Below are 23,237 nucleotides of genomic sequence, written 5' to 3' on the forward strand. Positions count from 1 at the left end.
GCAAAATGGATAATTTGATTAATGCAAAATGTAAAATCTTGCTGTTTTCAATCAAATAATTGGCACTCTTATATAGTCATATCAAAGATAACATTCTTTCTAAATATTAAGAGGAATAATTAGACAAAGGGAAAAAGAAGTTTGTGAAATAGAGATACAAATGTAAGGTTGAATCATTATCTCATAGACTAATACTGGAACTTAAAGTTACTTTGTATCTATGTGGAATAAAGGTCCTTAAATATTTCAAATAGATGTAAGAGCAATTGGGTATTAATACAAATGGTGTAATTAATTACTGGAGTTAAACTAGAAACATTTTCAGTTTGGGGAAAAGAATTTCAATGTAAGCTTCTCAAAGAGATATAAGTTGTAGAATACTTTTGCATTGATGGTAAAAGTTAAATGTGGTTGTTTGGATTTGAATTCATTCCATGGTTTAAAATGTAAAGATAAAGTTAGTGTTTGAACGTATCATATTTATCTGGTTCAATTCTTGAAATGTATTTCATTCTTTCAGATCAAGGATACTTAAAGGAGAATAGAAAAGCCTGGGAAACTTGTGCAAATGTGTTAGAGCAAAAAGTTATGATATTAATGGGAAGATTTTATGAACAAGGGTGGAAGTACATGCAAGCTACGTAAGACTCACTTTAAAGATGTTCCTTAAGCAATGTGAGATTATAGTAATATCTTAAACTGATTATTGGAACTTACTATTCAAAGACTTAGTGGGACTGTTAACTGTTTCTGAGTCTAACTCCAGGTGTGAATGTCAAAGAAGGCTGTCCGAGCCACTGATCAATGATGCCAGCAGCCCTGTGAGGGGCAAGTATGAACTGCAGGTATGGTTTCATGGGAAGGTTGAGAGGGCAACTGATCCACATGTGCTGAAGTGGGATTCTCTTGACTTGATTCCTCAACTGAAACCTGGCGGACTTTAAGCCTGGCTCAATGCAGTTTGCAGTTTGACACAACTTCTGCCTGGAATTGACAGGAAGCTGGGAAAATATCATTCCCATACTATAAGTCCCCAATCTCTTAGTGGCAAAGTCCTGTAATCAGAAGGTTTTGTGTACAGTAACAAATCTATTAAAATAATTGATTATGGAACATCTTGGGTTACTATAGGACTGGGACTGGCACTCCTGTGTGTGTTCCCGTATAAGTTAGGGTCCTTTATAAGGACCCTGTATGGGTCCTGTATAAGTTATGGTCCTTTAATTCTTGGTAATAATATGGAGACAATTAGGTCAAGGGCTTGTGAGAATATTGTTTTGTTATTTGGTTAATGTCATGCTTATCTAAAGTTTTGTCACAATTAGTAATGTTAGAAGAATGGCTTGTGGTTTACTTCATAAATGCCTTAAAAGAAACATGGCATCACTAAAAGTATATGATTTTATATGCACTGTGTTAAAAATTGTTTATTTAATGTATTTATGTATGTACTGTTGCCTGTTATTAATTCCTTAGTGAAATCTCATCCTCCTGGTGAGGAAATGGATTAATGCAAAGTATAAGAAACTGGGTTCTGATGTTAATTTCTTAAACATGACAATTGGCCAAGGTTCCAATTTTGAATTTGTAAAAATGATCAGGGTTATAAGGATTATAAATGTTATTTTAAAATTGTGCTAAGGTCATTTTTGTAGGAGAATGTAAAGGAAGCTGGTTCCTACAAGAAGACAAGAAGATGCTGAGCTGGAGATGGCTGGAACACATACCAAGGACCAGAGGACTTCATTGATGATGTTCCCTGCCAAGAGATGGATGTTCCCTGTATGGGAAGAGACTTTTGATTCTTAAAGAGACAATTGCATTATTGTTTTCTTTGGGGTCTCTGTATCTGTATTTATAAAGGGGGCTGCCCCCTTTGATTTGTCAACGTGTCAATCAAACTTTATCCCTTCTCATATTTACTTAAAGGGGTGATGGTTAACGGGAAAAATTCAGATGAGAAAGGGAGTAAAGGTGTATTAAAAATGTGTCCCCCTCTCCCCTCTCCCCCTGCTTTAGCAGAATATAAGTCAGGAGACTGATTAGAACTAGTTCTAATCAAAGCTGTGATCTAGCAGAGACCAGGCTTCTGGTGGGGTGAAAGGCTAGAGGCTTGTATGCATGCTTAAATGAGCCATTTGAGGAGGGCATGATGTAGGCAGTCAGGGGGTTGCATCTGGCCAATGAAGAGCCTGGTGGGAGATTTGAAGTGAGAGTCAATAAAAGGACTGGCATCCTTCTGAGTGCTTGTACTCCCCTTACTCTGTTCAGGGAATGTACCCATTTATTCAGAATGAATAAATGTAAAATATAATTAAAATGTCCCTGGCTTCCAAATAAAAAATAAAAATGCTTTAATCCTCCCCTTCCTATTTTATTCTTTTACAGCTTTGAGTCATTTTTTAAATTCAGATCTCTTTTTTTAACTTTTAAATTTACAGTCTGTAAGTTGTTACCTCTCATATGTTCATTATGCTAAAATCCATTTGTATGGCTCACTTAAAAAATAATATTAAAAATGGAGTTTTGCAGCAATAAATTACTGGGGATCATGCTACTCCCTGAAAGCACAGTCTTCTCCTCCTATCAAATTTTGAGCCCATCTAATGGTTGTAACAGTTCCTTGTCCATAATATATCAACCAACATATTAATACATTAATTCAATGGCTTTTGTATATAACTACATCTCATAATCTACTCTATCTGTAATTTTTGTCTACTCTATTTTGTTTGGCCAGTGTAGTTGGCAAAGCCAGTTCATTTTGAGTGAACATGGACCATAGATTAAGAAGTACTTGTGATGTTCCAAGGCTTGAGGCAATCAGAAAAATATTAAAGCAAAAATATCTGGAGGACCTCACCAGCCATAGAAAATCTGTCTCCTCTTTGGACATTGTACTGGACCATCCTCCATGATGCCTGAAAGGAACTTTGGTGAGTATACATATATTGTTCCACCCCTCCCACTTCCTTTGATGTCAGTACTCAGCAAATCATTGAACAAAGTGATTTCTGTGGTTGCATTTGTCCTGGCACCTTTTATGATTTTTACACATACTTGGGAGGCATTTTTATGAGAGCATTAAAGACTGCATTTTGTTCTATAGAGACAAGTAACCCTTTTTGTTGTCTATGAGGACAAGGTCTAGTATTGTATCATCTTCCTTCAGCCTCTTTGTATTGTAATTGTCAAGGAGTGATCTGCTGTATAAACTCATCTATATATTCTTAGCATTTTTTTAATGTGATCTTGATACATGTGTGCATAGACCATTCTAGTCAAAACTTTATAGAGACGAGATAATATAATGTAGTAAAGAGAGACTGGGATTTGGAATCAGTGGCACTCATGGATTTATTTTTAGGTTAGCCAAAAAAAGATAATACTCCAAGAGAATGGAGATTGTTATGGAAGGTACAATTGCCATAACACCTCCATCACCCATGCCCCCAAAAAAGGAGGGGAATGAAAAGACATTTTTTTCTAGAAGACATCAACTATTGGCCTATATTCCTAATTTCTAGTTTATAGAATATTAATTAAAACATAAATAAAACAGGAAAGGATTTTAGAGGTCATCTAGTCCAATTGGTATAGCACTATTGTCTCCCAAAGATGACTCTAGAAAGACATAAGAACTTCAACTACTGACTAATTCAACTAATGTCTAATTTCTAATTCAAATATTAGTCAGAACAGGAAAGGTATCATCTAATTCAACCAGGATGATACTATTATCTCCCCCCACCCACATGCAAGGTGACTGAAGACATCAAAACATCAACTACTGAACCATATTCTTAATTTCTACTCCATGGACTAAAGGATTTAGAGCTGGAAAGGAAATTATAAGTCCTCTAGTCAAAAACTTTTCTTTTACAGATATGGAAATTTAAGGTCAGAAAAGTTCAGTGACTTGCCTAAAGTATTATAAGAATATTAATTCCCTGAGGACAAGGGTTATTTAATTTTTGTCTTTGTATGATTAGAACCTAGCACGATAGCTTAGCACATAACCTTAATTCATTTTTGGCCAGCAAGCCTCTTCCCATTCTAATCCACAGTCTTGCTTCTGCAATAATTTTCCTAAAGTGTAGGTTTGACCATGTCAGTCCTCCACTCAATAAAATTCATTCCTACAACCCCTAAGATCAAATATAAACTTCTGCTTTGACTTTTAAAGTCCCTCACATCTTAACTCTGCTTTAAAATTATCTCCAGTTGATATGGCATGTTTCCTTTGCACATGGTTGTTTCATGTTGACTCCCTCATTAGATTATAAGCTCCTAAGGGCAGGGGCTGGTTTTGCTTTTTCTTTATGTCCCCAGGACATAGCACAGTACTTAGAATTTTGTTGTTGTTGTTGTTGTTCATTCATTTCAGTTGTATACAACTCTTCATGACCCTCTTTGGGGTTTTCTTGGCAAAGACCCTGGAGTGATTTGCCGTTTTCTTCCCCAGATCATTTTACAGATGAGGAAGCTGAGGCAAATAGTGTTAAGTGACCTGCCCAGACTAGTAAGTGTCTGAGGCTGGATTTGAACTCAAGTCTTCCTGACTCCAAGACCAGCACTCTATCCAATGAGGCACCTTACCTAGCTCAGTTTCCACAAATATCAAGGTTGATAATAATAGCACCTACTTCATGTTGTTGTGAAAATCAAATAAGATAATATTGGTAAATTATTTAGTACAGCGCCTGGAAAATAGCAGGTAGTTAATTGTTTCCTCCTTCCTGTCCTCCCTCACTAAGGTCCAGCCAAACTGACTTTGATTTTCCACATATCCAAAGTTCCATTTCCCATCTCCATGCTTCAAGCAAGCTACCCCCTCCTCTTCCCCCTTAAAATGAACTCACTCTTAATCCCAGCCTTGTTTCTCTGAAAATTCAGCTATGGCTCCTTAAAGTCTTTCATGACTTCCCCAGATAATAATGCCCTTCCCCCCATTACCTGTATTAATTTTGAATGAATTTTTGTGTGTATGTGTGTATGTATGTATATGTATGTATTTATGTATATTGCACATGTCAAATTCCATGTGAAAAGAGATAATCTATTTTTGTCTTTATAACCCCAATAAGTGGAAAATGGTATGTATGTAATGTTTGCTGATTGATAGTATGTATTTTCATAACATAACCCTATTTGAGTTTAATAGAATAGAATTTCAACTATGGTTACCCTGGAAGGATGGACTGTGTAACATAAATAATTTTTCTTATCTTTGATATCCATCATTAGAAATAGTGTCAAATTTTCTCAGCCACCCAGTTACACACACACACACACACATACACACACACACACGCACACACAAACACACACGTACACACACATGTGTATATATATATATGTATGTGTATGTATATATATATATATATATGTATGTATAGATAGATAGCCACCCAGTAAGTTCCTTCAAAATGAGCTTATCTTTATATATTTTTATACTTGAAAATTGTCCTAAGAAACTTACAAAATAGCCAAGTAGAATTTCTTAATTGCACAATGAATAGACTATTTTCCAGGTATGATTATGTATGAAATCATCATTATTTTCTTCACATCCAAGAAATGTTGCATAGATTGTTGTTTTACTGACATTATACTTGCTTTTATACAAGTTATTAAAATATATTCAATGTCATTAAGTACCTAATCTCATGACAGTTCTGGTTCTGATAACATTAAAGAAAGCAATTCATCATTTATCAAAGTTTGATTATAATTTATCTAGAACTAGGCAGATGTCAGATTTGTTTTTTCATGTAAGGCAATGAATTAGGGCTTATTTGCATGAAAATATTTTGATCACTCAGAAAGTTCCTTCTCTGCCCTCTTTCATTCTTCCACAAGCAATGTCTGATCTCTTCTAAAAGTCTAATTTCATTTCCCACCTTTTATCACAAATTGGATATGCAAGAGTAGTATATAGTGCAAGGTGAGTATAATGACACTCATCAGAATTTGGATTTTCTATTATTTCTCTGATCTAAGACTTTTCCTTTGTCTTTTCTAGGACTATGATAAAACTGTAACCAGGTTTCTAAAACCATCATGAGAGTAAATAATTTGACTTTAAGAAAATTTATAGAGGGCAGAGCCAAGATGGCAGCTGGAAAGCAGGGATTTGCTTAAGCTCTCCCCCAAATCCCTCCAAACACCTGTAAAAAAATGGCTCTGAACAAATTCTAGAGCTACAGAACACACAAAATAACAGAGAGAAAGAGGTCTGCAGTGCAGGAGAGCCTGGATGGTTTCTGGGAAGGGTCTATCACATGGTGCTGGGAGTGGAGCCAGGACATACCAGATGAGGAGTCAGCTGGCCAGAACAGGCCTTAGGGCCATAAATCATTGGGCTGTGGCAGTTACCAGACTTCTCAAACCACAAATGCCAAAGAACAGGTTAGTGAGAAATTTGCAGAATGGAGGTGAGAGCAGTCTGGCCCCATCCCTAGGGGTGGCAGAGGTGGTGCAGTGGTGGTGGTAGCAGCAGCAGGAAGCTCCTGAGGCTGCTTCCAGAGTAACAGTGTCAGCTGCTTCCCAAGTCCCTGGCTCACATGGTGGGAAGCATCTAGCAGCAGATCAGAGCAGAAGTACAAGGAGTACTTTGTGGGGACAGAGGCAGTTTCTCTTGATGTGATCTGCTTGGATCTGGATTTCGGTACTGGTGGGCAGTTCTTGGGAGAGGAGGAGCACTGCTGTGACAGAACCTGCAGTGACAGTGGAGTAGAAGTAGCTCTGAAAACAGCAGTTCTTGGACCCTAAAGCTTTGGACAAAGTACTCTCTACTCTACAAGTAGTTATACCCTGACAAAAAACTCAAGGGTCAAGTAGTTGGCTGGGAACATGAATAGGCACTGAAAATGAACTCAGACTCAAACTCAAACTCTAGATTCCTTTTTTGGTGACAAAGAAGATCAAAACATACAGACAGAAGAAGTCAACAAAATCAAAGAGCCTACATCAAAAGCCTCCAAGAAAAGTATGAATTGGTATTAGGCCATAGAAGAGCTCAAAATGGATTTGGAAAAGCAAGCAAGAGAAGCAGAGGAAAAATTGTGATGAGAAGTGAGACGGATACAAGAAGACCATGAAAAACAAGTCAATGACTTGCTAAAGGAGACCTCAGAAATACTGAAGAAAATAACACCTTAAAAAATAGACTAACTCAAATGGCAAAAGAGCTCCAAAAAGCCAATGAGGAGAAGAATGCCTTGAAAGACAGAATTAGCCAAATGGAAAAGGAGGTCCAAAAGACCTCTAAAGAAAATACTACCTTAAAAATGAGATTGGAGCAAGTGGAAGCTAGTGACTTTATGAGAAATCAAGACATTATAAAACGGAAACAAAGGAATGAAAAAATGGAAGACAATGTGAAATATCTCATTGGAAAAACCACTGACCTGGAGAATAGATCCAGGAGAGATAATTTAAAAATTATTGGACTACCTGAAAGCCATGATCAAAACAAGATCCTAGATGTCATCTTTTGAGAAATTATCTGGGAAAACTGCCCTGATATTCTAAAGACAGAGGGTAAAATAGAAATTGAAAGAATTGCCTCCTCAAAAAGATCCCAAAAAGAAAACTCCTAGGAATATTGTCACCAAATTCCAGAGTTCCCAGGTCAAGGAGCAAATACTGCAAGCAGCCAGAATGAAACAACTTGAATATTGTGGAAACACAATCAGGATAATACAAGATCTAGCAGCTTCTACATTAAGGTGTTGAAGGGCTTGGAATATGATATTCAGGAGGTCAAAGGAGCTAGGATTAAAACCAAGAATCACCTACCCCGCAAAACTGAGTACAATGCTCCAAGGCAAAATGTGGATTTTCAATATAATAGAGGACTTCCAAGCTTTCTCAGTGAAAAGACCAGAGCTGAATAGAAAATTTGACTTTCAAATATAAGAATCAAGAGAAGCATGAAAAGGTAAACAAGAAAGAGAATTCATAAGGGACTTACTAAAGTTGAACTGTTTTGTTTACATTCCTACATAGAAAGGTGATGTGTGTAATTCATGAGACCTTTCTCAGTGTTAGGGTAGTTGAAGGGAATACACAATATATACAGACAGAGGGCACTGGGGGAGTTGAATATGAAGGGATGATTTCTAAAAAAATAAAATAAAATTAAGGGGTGAGAGAGGAACATATTGAGAGAGGGAGAAAGGGAGAGATAGAATGGGGTAAATTATCTCACATAAAGGTGGCAAGAAAAAGCAGTTCTGTTGGAAAGGAAGAGGGGGCCAGTGAGGGGGAACGAGTGAATCTTGCTCTCATTGGATTTGATTTGAGGAGGGAATAACATACACACTCAATTGGGTATCTTACTCCACAGGAAAGTAAGGTGAAGGGAATAAAAAAGGGAGGATGATAGAAGGGAAGGCAGATAGGGGGAGGAGGTAATCAAAAGCAATCACTTTTGAAAAGGGACAGGGTCAAGGGAGAAAATTGAATAAAGAGAGACAGGATAGGATGGAAGGAAATATAGTTAGCCTTTCATAACATGAGTATTGTGGAAATGTTTTACATGATGACATATGTATGACCTATGTTGAATTGCTTGCCGTCCAAGGCAGGATATGTGGAAAGGGAAGAGAGGAGAGAATTTGGAACTCAAAGTTTTAAAAGCAGATGCTCAAAAAAGTTGTTTCTGCATGCAGCTGGGAAACAAGATATATAGGGAATGGGACATAGAAATCTATCCTGCCCTACAAGAAAGTAAGGGGAAAGGGAATGGGGAGTGAGAGTGGGGTGATAGAAGGGAGGGCTGACTGGGGAACGAGGCAATCAGAATATATGCCATCTTGGAGGGGAGAGGGTAGAAATGGGGAGAAAATTTGTAACTCAAAATATTGTGGAAATCAGTGTTGAAAACTAAAATATCAAATAAAATGATAAAAATTTAAAACAAAGAAAATTTATACAGGCACAAATATTTTGACAAGATTTCTTAAACTGGAGTGCATGAAATTAAAAGAAAATTGAAAACCATATTTCAATATAATTGATTTCCTTTGTAGTCCTGTACATTTTATTTTCTGCATTTGAAACATATTGCTGAGAAAGATACATGAGCTTTACCAAATTGTCTCAGGACACCTAAAAGGTTAAGAGATTCTGATGTAGAAGAATATGCAGACATAGCCTCTGTGAAAAAAAAATCAAAAGAAAAATCATACTTTTTCTGAAGGATTTGATGTTCAAAATGGTGAAAATTTCTGTGAGAAAACCAGACTATTTTCATATTTATTGATCCTTAACCCACAGATAGTAAAGTGATTTATCTACTCTGTTATTGGAATACCATTTTTAATACAAACTGGATTTCTTTCACTTAACACACTTTCAGGCATGTTCCCCTTATTTCTATGAGCTAATATATGTTCAGAGAAGGAAGAATAACTATAATAATAATGTAAGAAAGATATAATTAATGTTTCTTAGTGGGTAACTGAGGGCAGCTTTGTGGTGATAGAGTGCCAAGCCTGGAGAAGGAAGACTCCTCTTCCTGAGTTCAAACCTGGCCCCAGCCACTCAACAGCTGTGTGACTCTAGGTAAGTCACTTAACCCTGTTTGTCTCAGTTTCCTCATCTGTAAAATGAGCTAGAGAATATGAGCAAACCACTCCAGTATCTTTGCTAAGAAAACTCCAAATGAGGTCACGAAGAGTCAGTCTTGACTTAAACATGACTAAACCACAACAACAAAATGGGCAATTATTTCTATCTCTACTTTTACTCAACCTTACCACTATATTTTGAATCTTAATATTTCTTATACAAATCTATCCTGCTCTTATTTATATATTGAAGTGCTTATGTTTAGCAATGATTACTAAGTTCAAAATAGAAATTTAATTTAAGAACTGCATCCTAAATCCAAATTGGAATTAGTGTTGAATCATATCTTCTTATCAATTAGCCTCACTCCTTGACAACTGATTGCACTGCTGTTTCAGATGCTGCTGAGGCCACTAGAAAATATATTAGGCCACATCAACTAAGCAACAATTCCAAAGAATGAGGTAGAAGGAAAATTGCATCTTTTATTCCTAGGGAAACATATTTCTCTCAATTTTTTGTATTCAAAATTGAAATTTTGTGTTTGAAAATTGAAGAACAATTAATTATATTGAATGACCATGGTCCTTTCTTATCTCCACATAATCTGGAGTCTTGTCCATCTTGACTCATTATATCTTGGGGAGCCCTAGTCATGCTCCCTTCATTCCTGGCTCAACTCATTACCCAGATTCCCTCACATCCTCACCAGACTTACATGCTGGGGAACCATGCCACCTACCCATCTACCCCATGTTCCAGTTCCCACATTAGAATGTCAGCATCTTGAAAATGTCAGCATCTTATTTTCTCATACTTGTATCTCCAGTGCTTAACACAGTAATAGGAAAATATTTAAGTGCTTAATAAACACTAACAACTGTTTCTTTCTCTTGCCCTCTCTTCTTTCTTCTTTCCTTCCTTCCTTCCTTCCTTCCTTCCTTCCTTCCTTCCTTCCTTCCTTCCTTCCTTCCTTCCTTCCTTCCTTCCTTCCTTCCTTCCTTCCTTCCTTCCTTTCTTCCTTCCCTCCTTTCTTTCTTTCCCTCCTTCCTTCCTTCTGTCTCCTAATAATCTGTTGCATATTTCAGCTCTTTAAAAATATTAAATATTAAATATTGAGATTAGAGAATGAATTTATAGTCAGAAAACAATTCCATAAAAGGAATTGTGATAATAATAGCATTAGTTAGCTTTGTATTTGATAAACTCAGTAATACCCAAGGTTGTAATAACCAAATAATGCCTGCTACCTACCATATACATACCTACATATACCAAAAAATTATGGATTCCTCTTTTCTCAATTTGTTAGTCAAAGTCATAAAAATTTTTTTTGCTTTTTTATGGATCCGTGATCTCATTGGTACAGGTAATTTCCTTTATTGGTGTGGGCAATAATTCCTTCAAAGCTTTCTCATTTTGTATAAGTCTTATCTATTTACTTTTATACAATCTCCATGTAATGGCCAGCAGAAATATCACTTGCTTTGGAATCAAAAGACTCACAAATGCCAATGTTGTTCAATGTGCTTATACTCTCTAGCCTTCAGTTTCCTTACCTATATAGTGAAGAGGTTGGAATAGATGGCATCCGAGGTGCCTTAGAATTTCGATTCTGTAATTTATCTAACAAACTGGAGATGCCTTCTTCTGGTTCATTCAATATTATGAGGATGCCAATACAACACCCAGTCTCATGTTCCATTCTACATGACTCACCTACCTCCTGTTCTGGTCACAAATGTCCAAGGATGTGATGGATATTATGCTACTTTCCTTACCTTATTTTAAAAAAAGAAACATTTAATTAACATTTAAAAAAATCAATCAACAAGAATTGATTAAGCATCTGCTATGTACCAGGTACTCTACTCAGTGGGAGGAGTTTAAAGATGACAGCAAAATGGTCTCTCTACTCATGTAGCTCACATTAAATCAGGGGAGACAAGATATACATATGTAAGTATAAGCAGAAAAAATACAACACAGTGAAGTTCACAGTAGTTAATGAGGAACAGTATTAGTAGTTTGGGGAATGAAGAAAGGTATTTTATAGGAAGTAGTGCTTGAGCTGTGTCTTGAAGGAAATGAAGACTAAGAAGTGGAGGTGAAGAGAAGTGTATTCCAGACACAGAAAATGGCCAATGCAAAGGCAAAAAGAAAAGGGTCTTTTATGTGCATAATAGAGAGGCCAGTTTGTCAAACTGTAGAGTACAGGGAAGAAAATAATGCATAATAAATGAGGTTGAAAAGATAAGTTTAGGCCAAGTTGTGAAGCGCTTTAAAAACTGGGGGTTGGGGTGTTGTTATATTTTCTCTAAGAGGGAACTGGGAATTACAAGAGCCCATTTAGTGAAGGATTGACATGCTCAGATCTGGACTCAATGAAAATCAGCTTGGCAACTGTGTGGAGGATGTATTAGAATGTAAGATATTTGAGGTAGGGAGCCTGATTTGTTGTTCAGTTGTTTCACTCATGTCCAACCGTTCATGAGCACATTTGGGGTTTTCTTGGTAAACAGATGAGGAAACTGGGCAAACAAGATTAAGTTTATTTGCCCCATATCACATAGATAATAAGTGTCTGAGGCCAGATTAGAACTCACAAAGTTGAGTCTTCCTGGGTCCAGGTCCAGCACTCTATCCACTGTCTTTTCAATCGTATAGGTAAGAAGTCAGTTACCAATAATTCTCTCCTCTCCTTCCTCCAAATAAAACTCTTACAATGAAGAAGTACTATAAGCAACATAAAGAAACACATTTGCTATATCTAAATATGTCTGTCTCATTCAGCACTTATGGTCCATCCTGTCACAGACAAGGAGTAGGAGGTATGCTTCACTGTTAATTTCCTGATGTTATGTTTGAAAACTAATTTAATGCTACTTCTTACACACAAGTAATCATTACTGTAATCTGCTTAAACTCATTATATTCAATCATCCTCATGAATACATGTTACATGTTACACAGCAATTCCTTAGTACACCCTTCTCCTGAAGCCTTTCTCTCCCTCTCATTGGAGTGGGTGGATGGTGGATATAGGAAAGCTCTTTCTACATCTTCCATTTAAGAAAAAAATCCTAGGGCAACAACCTCATAATTCCCACCTGGCTGCTCTTCTAGACTTCATTGTCTCCAGAAACACATCTGACTGCAAGATTATACCAACTATGAAACTCATACCTCCATGGGACTCCCTTCTCCTTAGGCTTCTCCGTCTGATTGGAGAGGGTGGAAGGTGGAAATCAGAGGTGTCCCAGATTGTCCTTTTAAGGAAGGGGATCAGGGTATCCTTGTTACCATTTCCTACTCAACTACATGACTTCATCATGGACTGGGCACCCTTTCCCTTCTTTATGTGTTGTCTTACTGTCCTTTGCCTTTGTTTGTTTCCTCAGCACTAAGCACTTCTGGCACATCAAACAATTAACATTTTTTTCTCATTGAATAACTAATATATAATTTTGATTTGCTTGAGATCACAGTATTCCCGTTTTGATATAGCTTGGTGCTTTTTTTCTAGCATGGAATACTAAATTGTACTCTTGAATAATTATGAATGCCCAATGAAAAAATTAGAATGAAAAGTGAACTCAACACTACATAACAACCAATATTGGTATTGGAGAAAAGTAGAGAAACACATTTCATTTTTTTTTGACTGAGGACATAAGGAGTGTAGGTGAAGAATGTTACATATCTGCATGTATCATCAATGTGTTGATAGTTTTTATTGATTTTTTGTTGTAAGAGAAGACTTGGGGTGTAGAAGAAGAGTATATACAGAAGTAAATGATGTGAAAGTTGTCAACACAACTTTAAAATACATAATATGGTTTTTATTGGTGAGGGTTTGGAGAGGTCTGGGTGCAATTCAATTGCCACAAAGCCATCCATAAAAAGGAATAGAAATGGATGTCTTTCCAAGAACCTCTTATATTACTCTTTTAGCCCTCTGCAAATTGTGAAATGTCCCTGGTGTGTGAAACACTGTTTTTAGGAGTGAGGCTAAAAGCTAAGTGGAAACTCTGTGCAACTTCTGTAATTCCAGTTGAGTTCCCATTTGAAAATCCCAAAAGGGAAGAAAAGTTTGTAATTCTTTTACTTCTTGTTTTCCTAGAATAACATGTAATATTTACAAGAGAAATACTCTCTAAAAAGGAGATTCTATGTAAATATGAGATTTTATTTTTATATAAAATGTAGAGATTCACACTGAGATCTTTTTAAAAGTAAGCATTTGTTATTTTTTTAAACCTACACATTAACATTCCTAAAGTGTCTGAGTAGTGTCACTCTTTACCACCCGTACAGTGACCGGCCTTCAAGGCCACATAATTGACTCTCCATTTGCATTTGGTATACAATAAATGAATAAGACCTACAATAGGTTGAGCCCCCTTTTTTCATTCCCTTAATGTTTTATAATATCCAAAGTCTCCATTGTATTGATCTGAAAAGAGAGGTAACAGGTAATACCTTCACAGGACCATACATCTACAGCTAGAAAAGCCTACAGAACACCTTCATGTTATAGATGAAGAAACAGAGGCCTAGAGATGAGAAACTATTTACCCAAGGGTACACAAGTAGTAATCATCAAGGGTAGGATTTGAACTCAGGTCTTCTGAACTCCCAAGTCAATGTTCTTTCCATGGTACCGCACTTCTCCCTAACAATTAAAATACCGAAAAGCTTCGAGCAAAGATGAGTAAATGAGGCTCAGACCCAGCTCTTTAGAGGGTATCTAAGTAGCAAAATGAAAAGAATTCTGTACTTCGTATGAAGAAGAATTGACTTCAAATAACTGTATGACCCTGGGTAAATCAGTTATTCACTTTGAACCTCAGTTTCCTAATCTTTTAAATGTGGATATTAATAGCACATATTGCACAAGATTATTGTGAGGAGTAAATGAGACAATGGAAGTAAAGCATTTCTGTAAACCTTAAGGTGTTATGTAAATACTAGATGTTGTTGTTGGTTATAAATAAAGTGGCGACTAATGGACAATCACACCTGTGTGATCAGCTCTCTACAGAAATGGTTTAAAGATATGTCAAAGCCCAAGAGGAACTTTAGACATAATCATGTCTCAACATCTGACCCTATCATCTTGGGATCGGGTAACCCACACCAAATCATTCAATAAACTTCATTTTGGATCATTGTGCTGTGGGTTGTATTTCTATTTACCTGTATGCTTTACCTCCCTCATGACCAGACTCTGTCTGGAATCCTATGTGTGTTCTATGCCCCTCTGCCCCTCTCTACCTCAACACCACTACATTTCCAGTTTCCATTTTATGAGCTGTTTCCCTCTAGTATAATTTAAGCTACTTAAAGGTAGAAATAGTTTTGCTTCCTTGTATGTTTATCACCACCATTTAGCTCAGTGCCAGGCACACAGTAAGTGTTTAACAAATGTTTTATCTACTTGTCTGTTTATGTATGCAGTGGTGTGATTCAAATAAATTAACAACTGGTTCTCTGCCCTAATGACCATTTTTGTTTGTTTTTTGTTGTATTTTTTTTTCTTTGAATCAGTCACTTAGTAAGCATTTATTAAGTACTGGACAACCTCGGTCCAAATCATGTATAAGTCACTAAACATGTGAGTAGGGAGCAGATGTCAGGCTTTTATTTTTGTTCTTCCTATATTTTACATCATCTGGTCTCTGACACTTACTTCACAGAATTTTAGAATTAATAGGTACCTCAGTGGCTAGCTGTTACTGTAATTAAGGTGGGACTTTTTTTTATACTGTTTTCTCTTTTGGAGCACTTATTTAAGGAAGTGCCCTTGATGAGTCTGGCCTTTGTTTCTTTGATTAAAGGAGTCTTTGATGAACCCCTTACTTCAAGGGAAAGCCTAGTTTACATGGGCTTGAGTCACATGTTGGTGACACCCTTGGACCCTGAACAGAGTGTATAACCTCAGAGGTTAGCATTTTTCCTTGGGGGGGCTCTCACTCACAGGAAGAGTGGTGTATGACTCTAGGCAAGCCATTGTAACTGCCCCCCACCCCCTACTTTGCTAACCCAGATCCATTGGTTCTTCTCTGGTAACCCAGTTGTGATTTGGTCTGTTTATATTGTCCTTGTCTGTAATTTGTTTGTATTTGCTCCGAAGTTCAGGGTGCTGGCTTTTCCTCCTGAACTTAGTGAACGATATTTGTATGCTGGATTAAAGTGAGATTGTCAACCCCTTAAAGTTACTTTCCTTAGTAAAGCAGATCAAAGAACATATGCTAGCAGCCCTCTTGTTGTTGGTCTTGTGTTGGGTCTTACACCTTAACAGCTGCTGCTAGCCGAATTGTTGTTAAATCTGGATCCCTTGAAAACATAACAAAAAACATAGAAGTCCCACCAGAAGCAGATGCTTGAGCCATTCTCCTTTCACAGACAGAAGTGAAACTCTCTCCTCATTGGTCTCCCAGGCCAGTTTTTTCTCCCACCTCTTTCCTTCCAATTCATCCTACAAACCTACAAATAAGCCAACCTTCATAAACTGTCATTACCATCATAGGATCAGAGATTTAAAGCTGGAAGGAACCTCTTAGATCATCAGCTCCAACTCCCATATTATTCAGATAAGAAACTGAAGTCTGGATAAGTTAAGTGACTCATTCAAAGTCATGCCCTAGCCCTGTTTAAAAATGTGACATTGTTCCCTACCTAACTACTTAGCACTGGATTATAAACTATCTTTTATTCATCTCATTGTTGGTACCATTGTCTTGTCTCTACTAACTAGAATCATAACTTCCTGAAGTAAGGGATTATTTTCTATTCCTGTATACCCAACAGTCCTGGACATGTAACAAATATCTCAATATATAGGCGTTGATTTAACTCCTGTAAATAGCCCTGCCCAAGTTTCTTAAGGAAGAAAGGGAAAGCTGGTGTTAAGGGTATTCTTAAGAACATCTAGGACACTTTCTTTTCTGCAGAACATCTACCATCAATTATCCTAGGAGTCCTTGAAATAGTAGTTTCCCTCCCTCCCTTTGCCTGTTTTGCACCCTCCGACTTTTGGGGAGACAATAGACTCTGACATTATAAAGCAAGAAGTAAAGAAGGGGAGAAAGTAGGCTATTTGTATTGAAAGGAGCCTACTTAGGTGAGATGGAGGTGCTAAGTATGCTGGCTTCTTTTCCCTCACTAAATATAAACCAAACCAAAAGTTAATCCTGACAATATTTTACCATTAGCCTTAAACATTCCACAACACGTTTCACTGATTCACCAATCTTTAATCGATCTATTAAGCTCAGAGTTGTTTGGCGCCTAATTGGAAAGCCTGCTTGGGGGGAGAGGAGAAGGAGGAGTAGGAGGAGGAAGAGGAGGAGGTGGAAAGAAAGCAAGGCAGGGCGGTCTTTCAGCCACTCCACCCCTTGGCTTGGTGAAGGGACCTGAAGTAAGAGTGGTGTGGGTGGAAAATAATGATGCTTGTCCCTCCTCTGAACCTTGACCCACAGTTGCCAAGATAAAAACACTCCCAACAGTTGGCCAGAAGAAACAATCCCTTCCTCACTCCAAACATCCAAAGAGGATGTGACAACCTGTCTGAAAAATTTGAAGCACCACTGCCCCTGGATGTTCAGTTGTCAAAAAGCCCTTCCAAAAGCGCCACCCCACAGAGACTTGGGCTCAGTCAATGACAGCCTGTGTGCCTGAGATAATGAGATGCTGCGATTGCAACTGGACGAATCAGAAGCCAGGAGATACCCCCAGGAAAGAATGGGAGAGGAAGGCAGGGAGAAGGGACAATGGAAAGGGGAAAAGATCAAACAAGTTTCTCACCTTGGGAAGCAAGGGATACTTCCCTATGAACATTACTACGGGCACTTAGAAAATGCTGTTGCACAGATGAACATTAAAAAAGAGAAAGGAATGTAAATTTGCACCCCCCCTTAGAGAGAACCCTGATTACAAGTGCCATTTTAACAACCAATTGGTGGAACTCAACATAAAATTAGGCATCAGTTCTGCTGAACCTGTAGGAACCAGCTGAATCCCACCTCTGCATATATGTATGTATGTATGTATGTATGTATGTATGTATCTGTCTGTCTGTCTCTCTGCCGGTCTTCTCTTTTTCAGTATAGCCTTAACACAAATAGATTAAAAAAATACAAAATAGGCATGATAAAATGATGACCTTTCTGACTCTAGGATATTAGCTCCAAACTCTCAATACAGGACCATTTGCAGAATCCTATCATCAATAGAGAATCTCTTTTTTTTCTGGTGGAGTCTCAGTCATACTCCACGACCCTAGTCAATACTTTAGCAAACTATCTCTCCCTTTATGATTCTTTGCTTGATATTATTAATTAGTGAGTCACTGAGATATCGACATAATAGTATTTCTCACAGAAATTTTTTAAATATGTGTATGGGAGACTTTTGTCTTGAGAATATTTTCAAATAACATACTGTTCTACTGAGTCACAAGATAAAACAAAACAAAACAAACAAACAAAACCAATGAGCACCAGACCTAGGGAATCTCAAATTCTTTACACTTTTCTCAGTTATTTAGCTGTGGCAATCAATCTGTCTCATATTTTCATCAAAGGCATCCTTAATAAATATGTATATCATGATCATAAATATCTTATAGACATGAGAAAAGAGTTACTTGGGGGTTGTTCTTGAAAATGTCTTCACATTTACTCTTTTAAAGTAAAAACACCACCCTTGACCTTTCCACTCTTTTGGAAACTTAAGTTCTGAGATACACCAAAAAAAGCTCTCTAAATATCTTTAAAATTATAATACTTCTAGCATGGATGTCTTCTATGCATATTTGTGCAGGATCCCATTATTCCTGGGAATCTACTGGATCTTCTCCAAATCCTACTTACATTGACTGGGTCTCATAGAAGGTGGTTTCGATCCTTTGTTCTCTCCCTCTCCCTCTCTCTATCCTTCCCTTCTCCCTCTCCTTCTCTCTTTCCCAGGAATAATCCTGACGGATTGGGTTTGTAGTACTGGTTACTCATAAATACTCAACATTGTGCTTCTTATTAACAATCCAATATATGTCAATTAGAACATTCCGTATGAAACCTTTCCCCCAAAAGTCTAGGAAAAACTCTCCCACTGAAAAACACAGAACATATGGGGAGAGTTGGCATGAACTTAAAGGAAAAGAGTAATGAAGGATGAGAGTAATGAGGGAAATGTGTAAGAGAGAGAAAGAGAGACAGACAGACAGGCAGACAGACAGACAGAGACTGACAGAGACAGAGACAGAGAGACAGAGACAGAGATGAAAAGGTAGAGGCAAAGAGAGAAAAAAACAAAAACAAACAAACAAACAAACAAACCTCTCTGTCTCCTGCCCCCAAGTGATTTTCTCCCAGGGGATTGAGTACAGATCTGGAACTAGATTCCTCCAACCTGGAAGTCTTCTACCACTAGACTGACAGATTACAAAATGGCTTTCTAATTAGGGAAGGAATATAACCCTATCTTTACATTTGGATTAGGTCTAGAGGCTTTTTTTCTGACTTCTTGTATCCCTTTGCCAGAGGATTTTAGTATTGAATTGGTAAACAAAACAGAACCATAGTTATGATTCTACTATCCCCACCATTTGCAAACAAACAATAGAAAATATATTCCTTTTCACATCTGCTTGTTCTTTTACTTCCAGCTCAATTTACAAATGGAGGTCATTTCCAGTCATCCTGATTTATATCTTACTACTGGACCCAAATGGCTCCGGAGGAGAAAGTGAGGATGGTAACTTTGCACATCCCTCCCTTAAAGGCAATTCACTTGCAAGTCATAGCATCACTTCCTGATGCCGTGGTCCTCTTCCAGAATGAAGAACAAACAACAACCTGTGAGTAGTCTGAGCTGCCCTGCAGGGAAGCCAACTGGCCAGTACCAGTTGGGCAACCGAGCTCTTTTCTTCCTTCCTTCCTTCCTTCCTTCCTTCCTTCCTTCCTTCCTTCCTTCCTTCCTTCCTTCCTTCCTTGTCTTCTCTTCTTCCTTCACTCCCCTTCCCTCCTACCTCTCCCTCTGTCCACAGAGGGTATCATACCCTTACCTGCACGTGCTCTCCCCAAAGGAATGTAAATTTTAATTGCTGAAACTTTGTAGGATATCTTGGGGTTTAATGGCTAAATTTCTTTCTCAAGGACCATGGCTTAAACCCAATTTATTCTGGCTACATTTGATTAGCCAGTAAGAGGTCTCAACCTAAGCCTCACTTGGTCATTATTTGTGTTACCGTGGCTCAGAGTGAGTGTAAATAGCAAGTATTTCTGTTTTGGCTAGAAACCCCAAGGGTCTTCCCCTCCCAGACTGATTGATTGATTTTTTTTTATTAGGTAAAAGGGGCCATTCTTTGGCTCTTTTCTTACCTAGCCTTAATCACTGAATGGTCATTGCATGAATCAAAGTGAGAACCTGAAAAGACCTCAGCTTAAAAAGGCCAAGGCCTCCCACTGCATCTGGGACCATCTCCAGTCATCCTGATCTGTATCTCACCACTGATGGCCCCAGATGGCTCTAGAGGAGAAAATGAGGTTGGTGATTTTTCATAGTCCTCCCTCACTTAAATTCAATTCACTTGCAAGGCAAGACATTGCCTTCCTGATGCCATGGTCCTGTTCAAGAATGAAGAACAAACAATAACAATCTACAAATACTCTCAGGATGAAATTAGCTCCACCCCTGTTGTTTTTTTTTCTCTTTCTTCAAACATTCTTCACTATTTTGCCAAACAGTACTTCTCATAATCTTAAATTTTTTCAGTAATATCTTGCAAATGACTATAAGCTAACGTTGAATTTTCCTTGCCTGTCACGTATCTACATTTGATGAGAATATTGTGTCTCCTGGCCTGGGTTCTTTTAGACTCCTCATTATCGGTTAAACTTTCCTAAGAATAAATGGTAAAATGCTCCATGTCTTTAATCTTGTCAATTTCCTCTTTTTTTTGTCCTGAACAATTAATTTAAATATCTCATATTGACTTTATTTTATTTATTTGAGTTATTTATTTTATTTTATTTATTTGATCTTTATGCTTTCTTCTAATTTAATATTTTCTTAGCATATAATTCTATTCAAGGGTTTTTTATAAGTTAATTTCATAAGTTTCAGGTAACACAAAAACACACACATGAATCACTTGTTGGCTAAGATTTGTTTGGCAAATGTATTACAAATTTTTTTACCACCTGATTGGAGTTTTTATCTCCTCTCTAAACTTCTGTTCTGATATCTCTCTGGCAATCAGCATGCAGTAAAATTAACAAAGGGTAAACCTAATAACCAGAAGAATCACAAGAACAATCTGAACAATCCACAAACTAAATAACCAGTGGAAGCTAGTTTGCTGCTTATATTTATCTTATGAAAGACAGAATAATACAATAGGGAAAAATGAGAGTAGCCATTAGTACATGAGGGCACTATCCCCAGTTTTCTTGCTGACCATCTGATTGAACTTCAACAAGTCACAGAAGTTTTCTGTGTTTTCATTTTCTCATGTAGATAACGGGCACAACAATACCTACTGCTCCCTTTTCTCCCCCTTGTAATGGTCTTGAGGACCAAGTCAACTGCCTGTGATGGAAATGGGCAATTACATTGTCTGCTGTACAGACCGAAACTTCAAAGCCATTAGTTTCATTCACTCATCCCCTTACCAGAGCTGCTGCAGTAAGATGGGTCAACAAGCCTTCCCTTTTTGTCAGAGCAAACTATGGCTCGCAAGCGCATGCCTTTTCCACAGGCTTTAGTGTCTCCACGCAACCTCATGCCCCTCTGAGGCTCCTTTTTGCCTTCTGGAAGAATGCACTCAGACCAGTTTCCGTGGGGTTGGTATGTGAATACTTCACAGGGGCATGCTTCAGTTTCAACAAGGGGATAAACTTCAGCATTCTGGCATTTTTCCTTCTTTCTGCTTTTCCCTGTTCCAACAAGAGACACTGTGTTAATTGTTAATGGCACATCTGATTTTTTCTAATAAAGGCCGATCACATTATTTATTCTTAAGGACATTTAGCTCATTAAACCTTAAACAATCTGATGTGCAAATATAAAGGACACTTCCTCTCCTCAAAAACCTGCCCACCTGCTCCCCACCCTGCTTTCCCCATGTTTCTAAAGCCTGTGACAGTGGAAGCATCTCCCAGGGCAACTGAAGTGCTTAAGGGAATTCAGAGAACTGTTTTATGTTGGAGAAAGGCACTAAACCCTTGAAACAAGCCTGATACAATAATTGTACTGCTAAGAAATTCTTGGTAACTTTATGTAATATCATTTTCCCCATAATTAGCTGATGAAAACAAATTGATTACTTTGTCTCTATTCCCCTTGCAATCAATGGTTGCCAGGGAGACCTACTGAATGGTCAAATAAGCAGTAACCTTTTTTTTTTAAAATGACTTTGCAAAGCAGAATTAAACAAGTATACTCCACATAAGCAATACATATTAAAATAATCATGTTTAACTGTGTAGAGCTTATTACAATTAAAAGCAATATCTTGCATTTGGAGGGATTTTGATAACCAAATTAAAAAGATTGCTTTTTTTCTCCTACTGTCATGTTCTTCTCTCACCCTCAACACTGGTGAAATTCCTTTTAAGCTAGAATCCATTACAGTGGCAGATTCAATCATCTTGGCTGTAAAGAGTGGCAAACATGGATGTTGTTCAGTAAACTCCCAGTTGGAATGGATATTGATGACATTTTGATGGCAACAGGCTATTTACCAGAGTTGGAAATAAATCTTAGCTTTCTTGATTCAGTGTTCTCTTTCTCACTGGGCATATTAATAGAAATTGAGTGATGTTTTCACTTGCATATGGCAAAAGAAAGTGGTTGGATTGTTTTCAAGGTTTTCTTTGGGTGAGGTTGATAAATGAGTTCACCATTTTTATGTCAGCTAATAGCACCACATCTACTTGTCTGTGATATTGTGGAGGCTACAAAGTGCTACAGAGATAATAAGAGTGACAGTCACTAATTAAGCTAGGTAAGTGGATGTCACATCTCTCTAAGCCTCACTTACCTTATCTCCTAAGTGGTGGCGAAGGTTAGGAAGGTGTGGAGGGCATGATTTTTGTTGTTCAGTCATTTCAGTCATGTCTGACTCTTTATGACCCCATTTGGGGTATTCATTTTTTAAAAAACCGTTATTTAATATTTTATTTTTCCCCAATTGCATAAAAAAATTTTCAACATTCATTTTCTAAAATGAGTTCCAAATTCTCTCCCTTCCTCCTCATCTCCCTCATTGAGCAAGCAATTTTATATAGTTACACATGTACAACCATGAAAAACGTATTTCCATATTACTCATGTAAAAAAGGAAAATATAGGCCAAAATAAAAACCCAAGAAAAACAGAGAAAGCAAAAAAAAAGCATGCTTGATCTGTATTCATACTCTGTCCATTCTTTCTCTGGGGATGGATAGCATTTTTCATAAGTCCTTCAAAGTTATCTTTGGTCATTGTATTGCTGAGAAGATTGATTATCTTACCAATGTACAATGTTCTCCTGGTTCTACTCATTTCACTTTGCATTGGTTCATGTAAGTCTCTCCAGGTTTTTCTGAGAGCATGTAGCTCATCATTTCTCATATCAGATTAGTATTCCATCACAATCACATACCACAAAT

General features: G+C 37.4%; 1 protein-coding gene across 1 annotated transcript in view; it reads right to left on the minus strand.

The window, feature by feature from the left end:
• Window positions 1–23,237, minus strand: part of THSD7B (thrombospondin type 1 domain containing 7B) — a 1,008,764-nt gene that overhangs the window by 354,456 nt on the left and 631,071 nt on the right. Inside the window, exon 13 of the mRNA XM_036746882.1 lies at window positions 21,258–21,521. Coding sequence (XP_036602777.1) covers window positions 21,258–21,521 — 264 coding nt within the window. The remainder of the gene's footprint in view (window positions 1–21,257; window positions 21,522–23,237) is intronic.

Source organism: Trichosurus vulpecula, chromosome 2 (genome assembly GCF_011100635.1).
Source record: "Trichosurus vulpecula isolate mTriVul1 chromosome 2, mTriVul1.pri, whole genome shotgun sequence".
Classification (NCBI taxonomy): Eukaryota; Metazoa; Chordata; class Mammalia; order Diprotodontia; family Phalangeridae; genus Trichosurus; species Trichosurus vulpecula.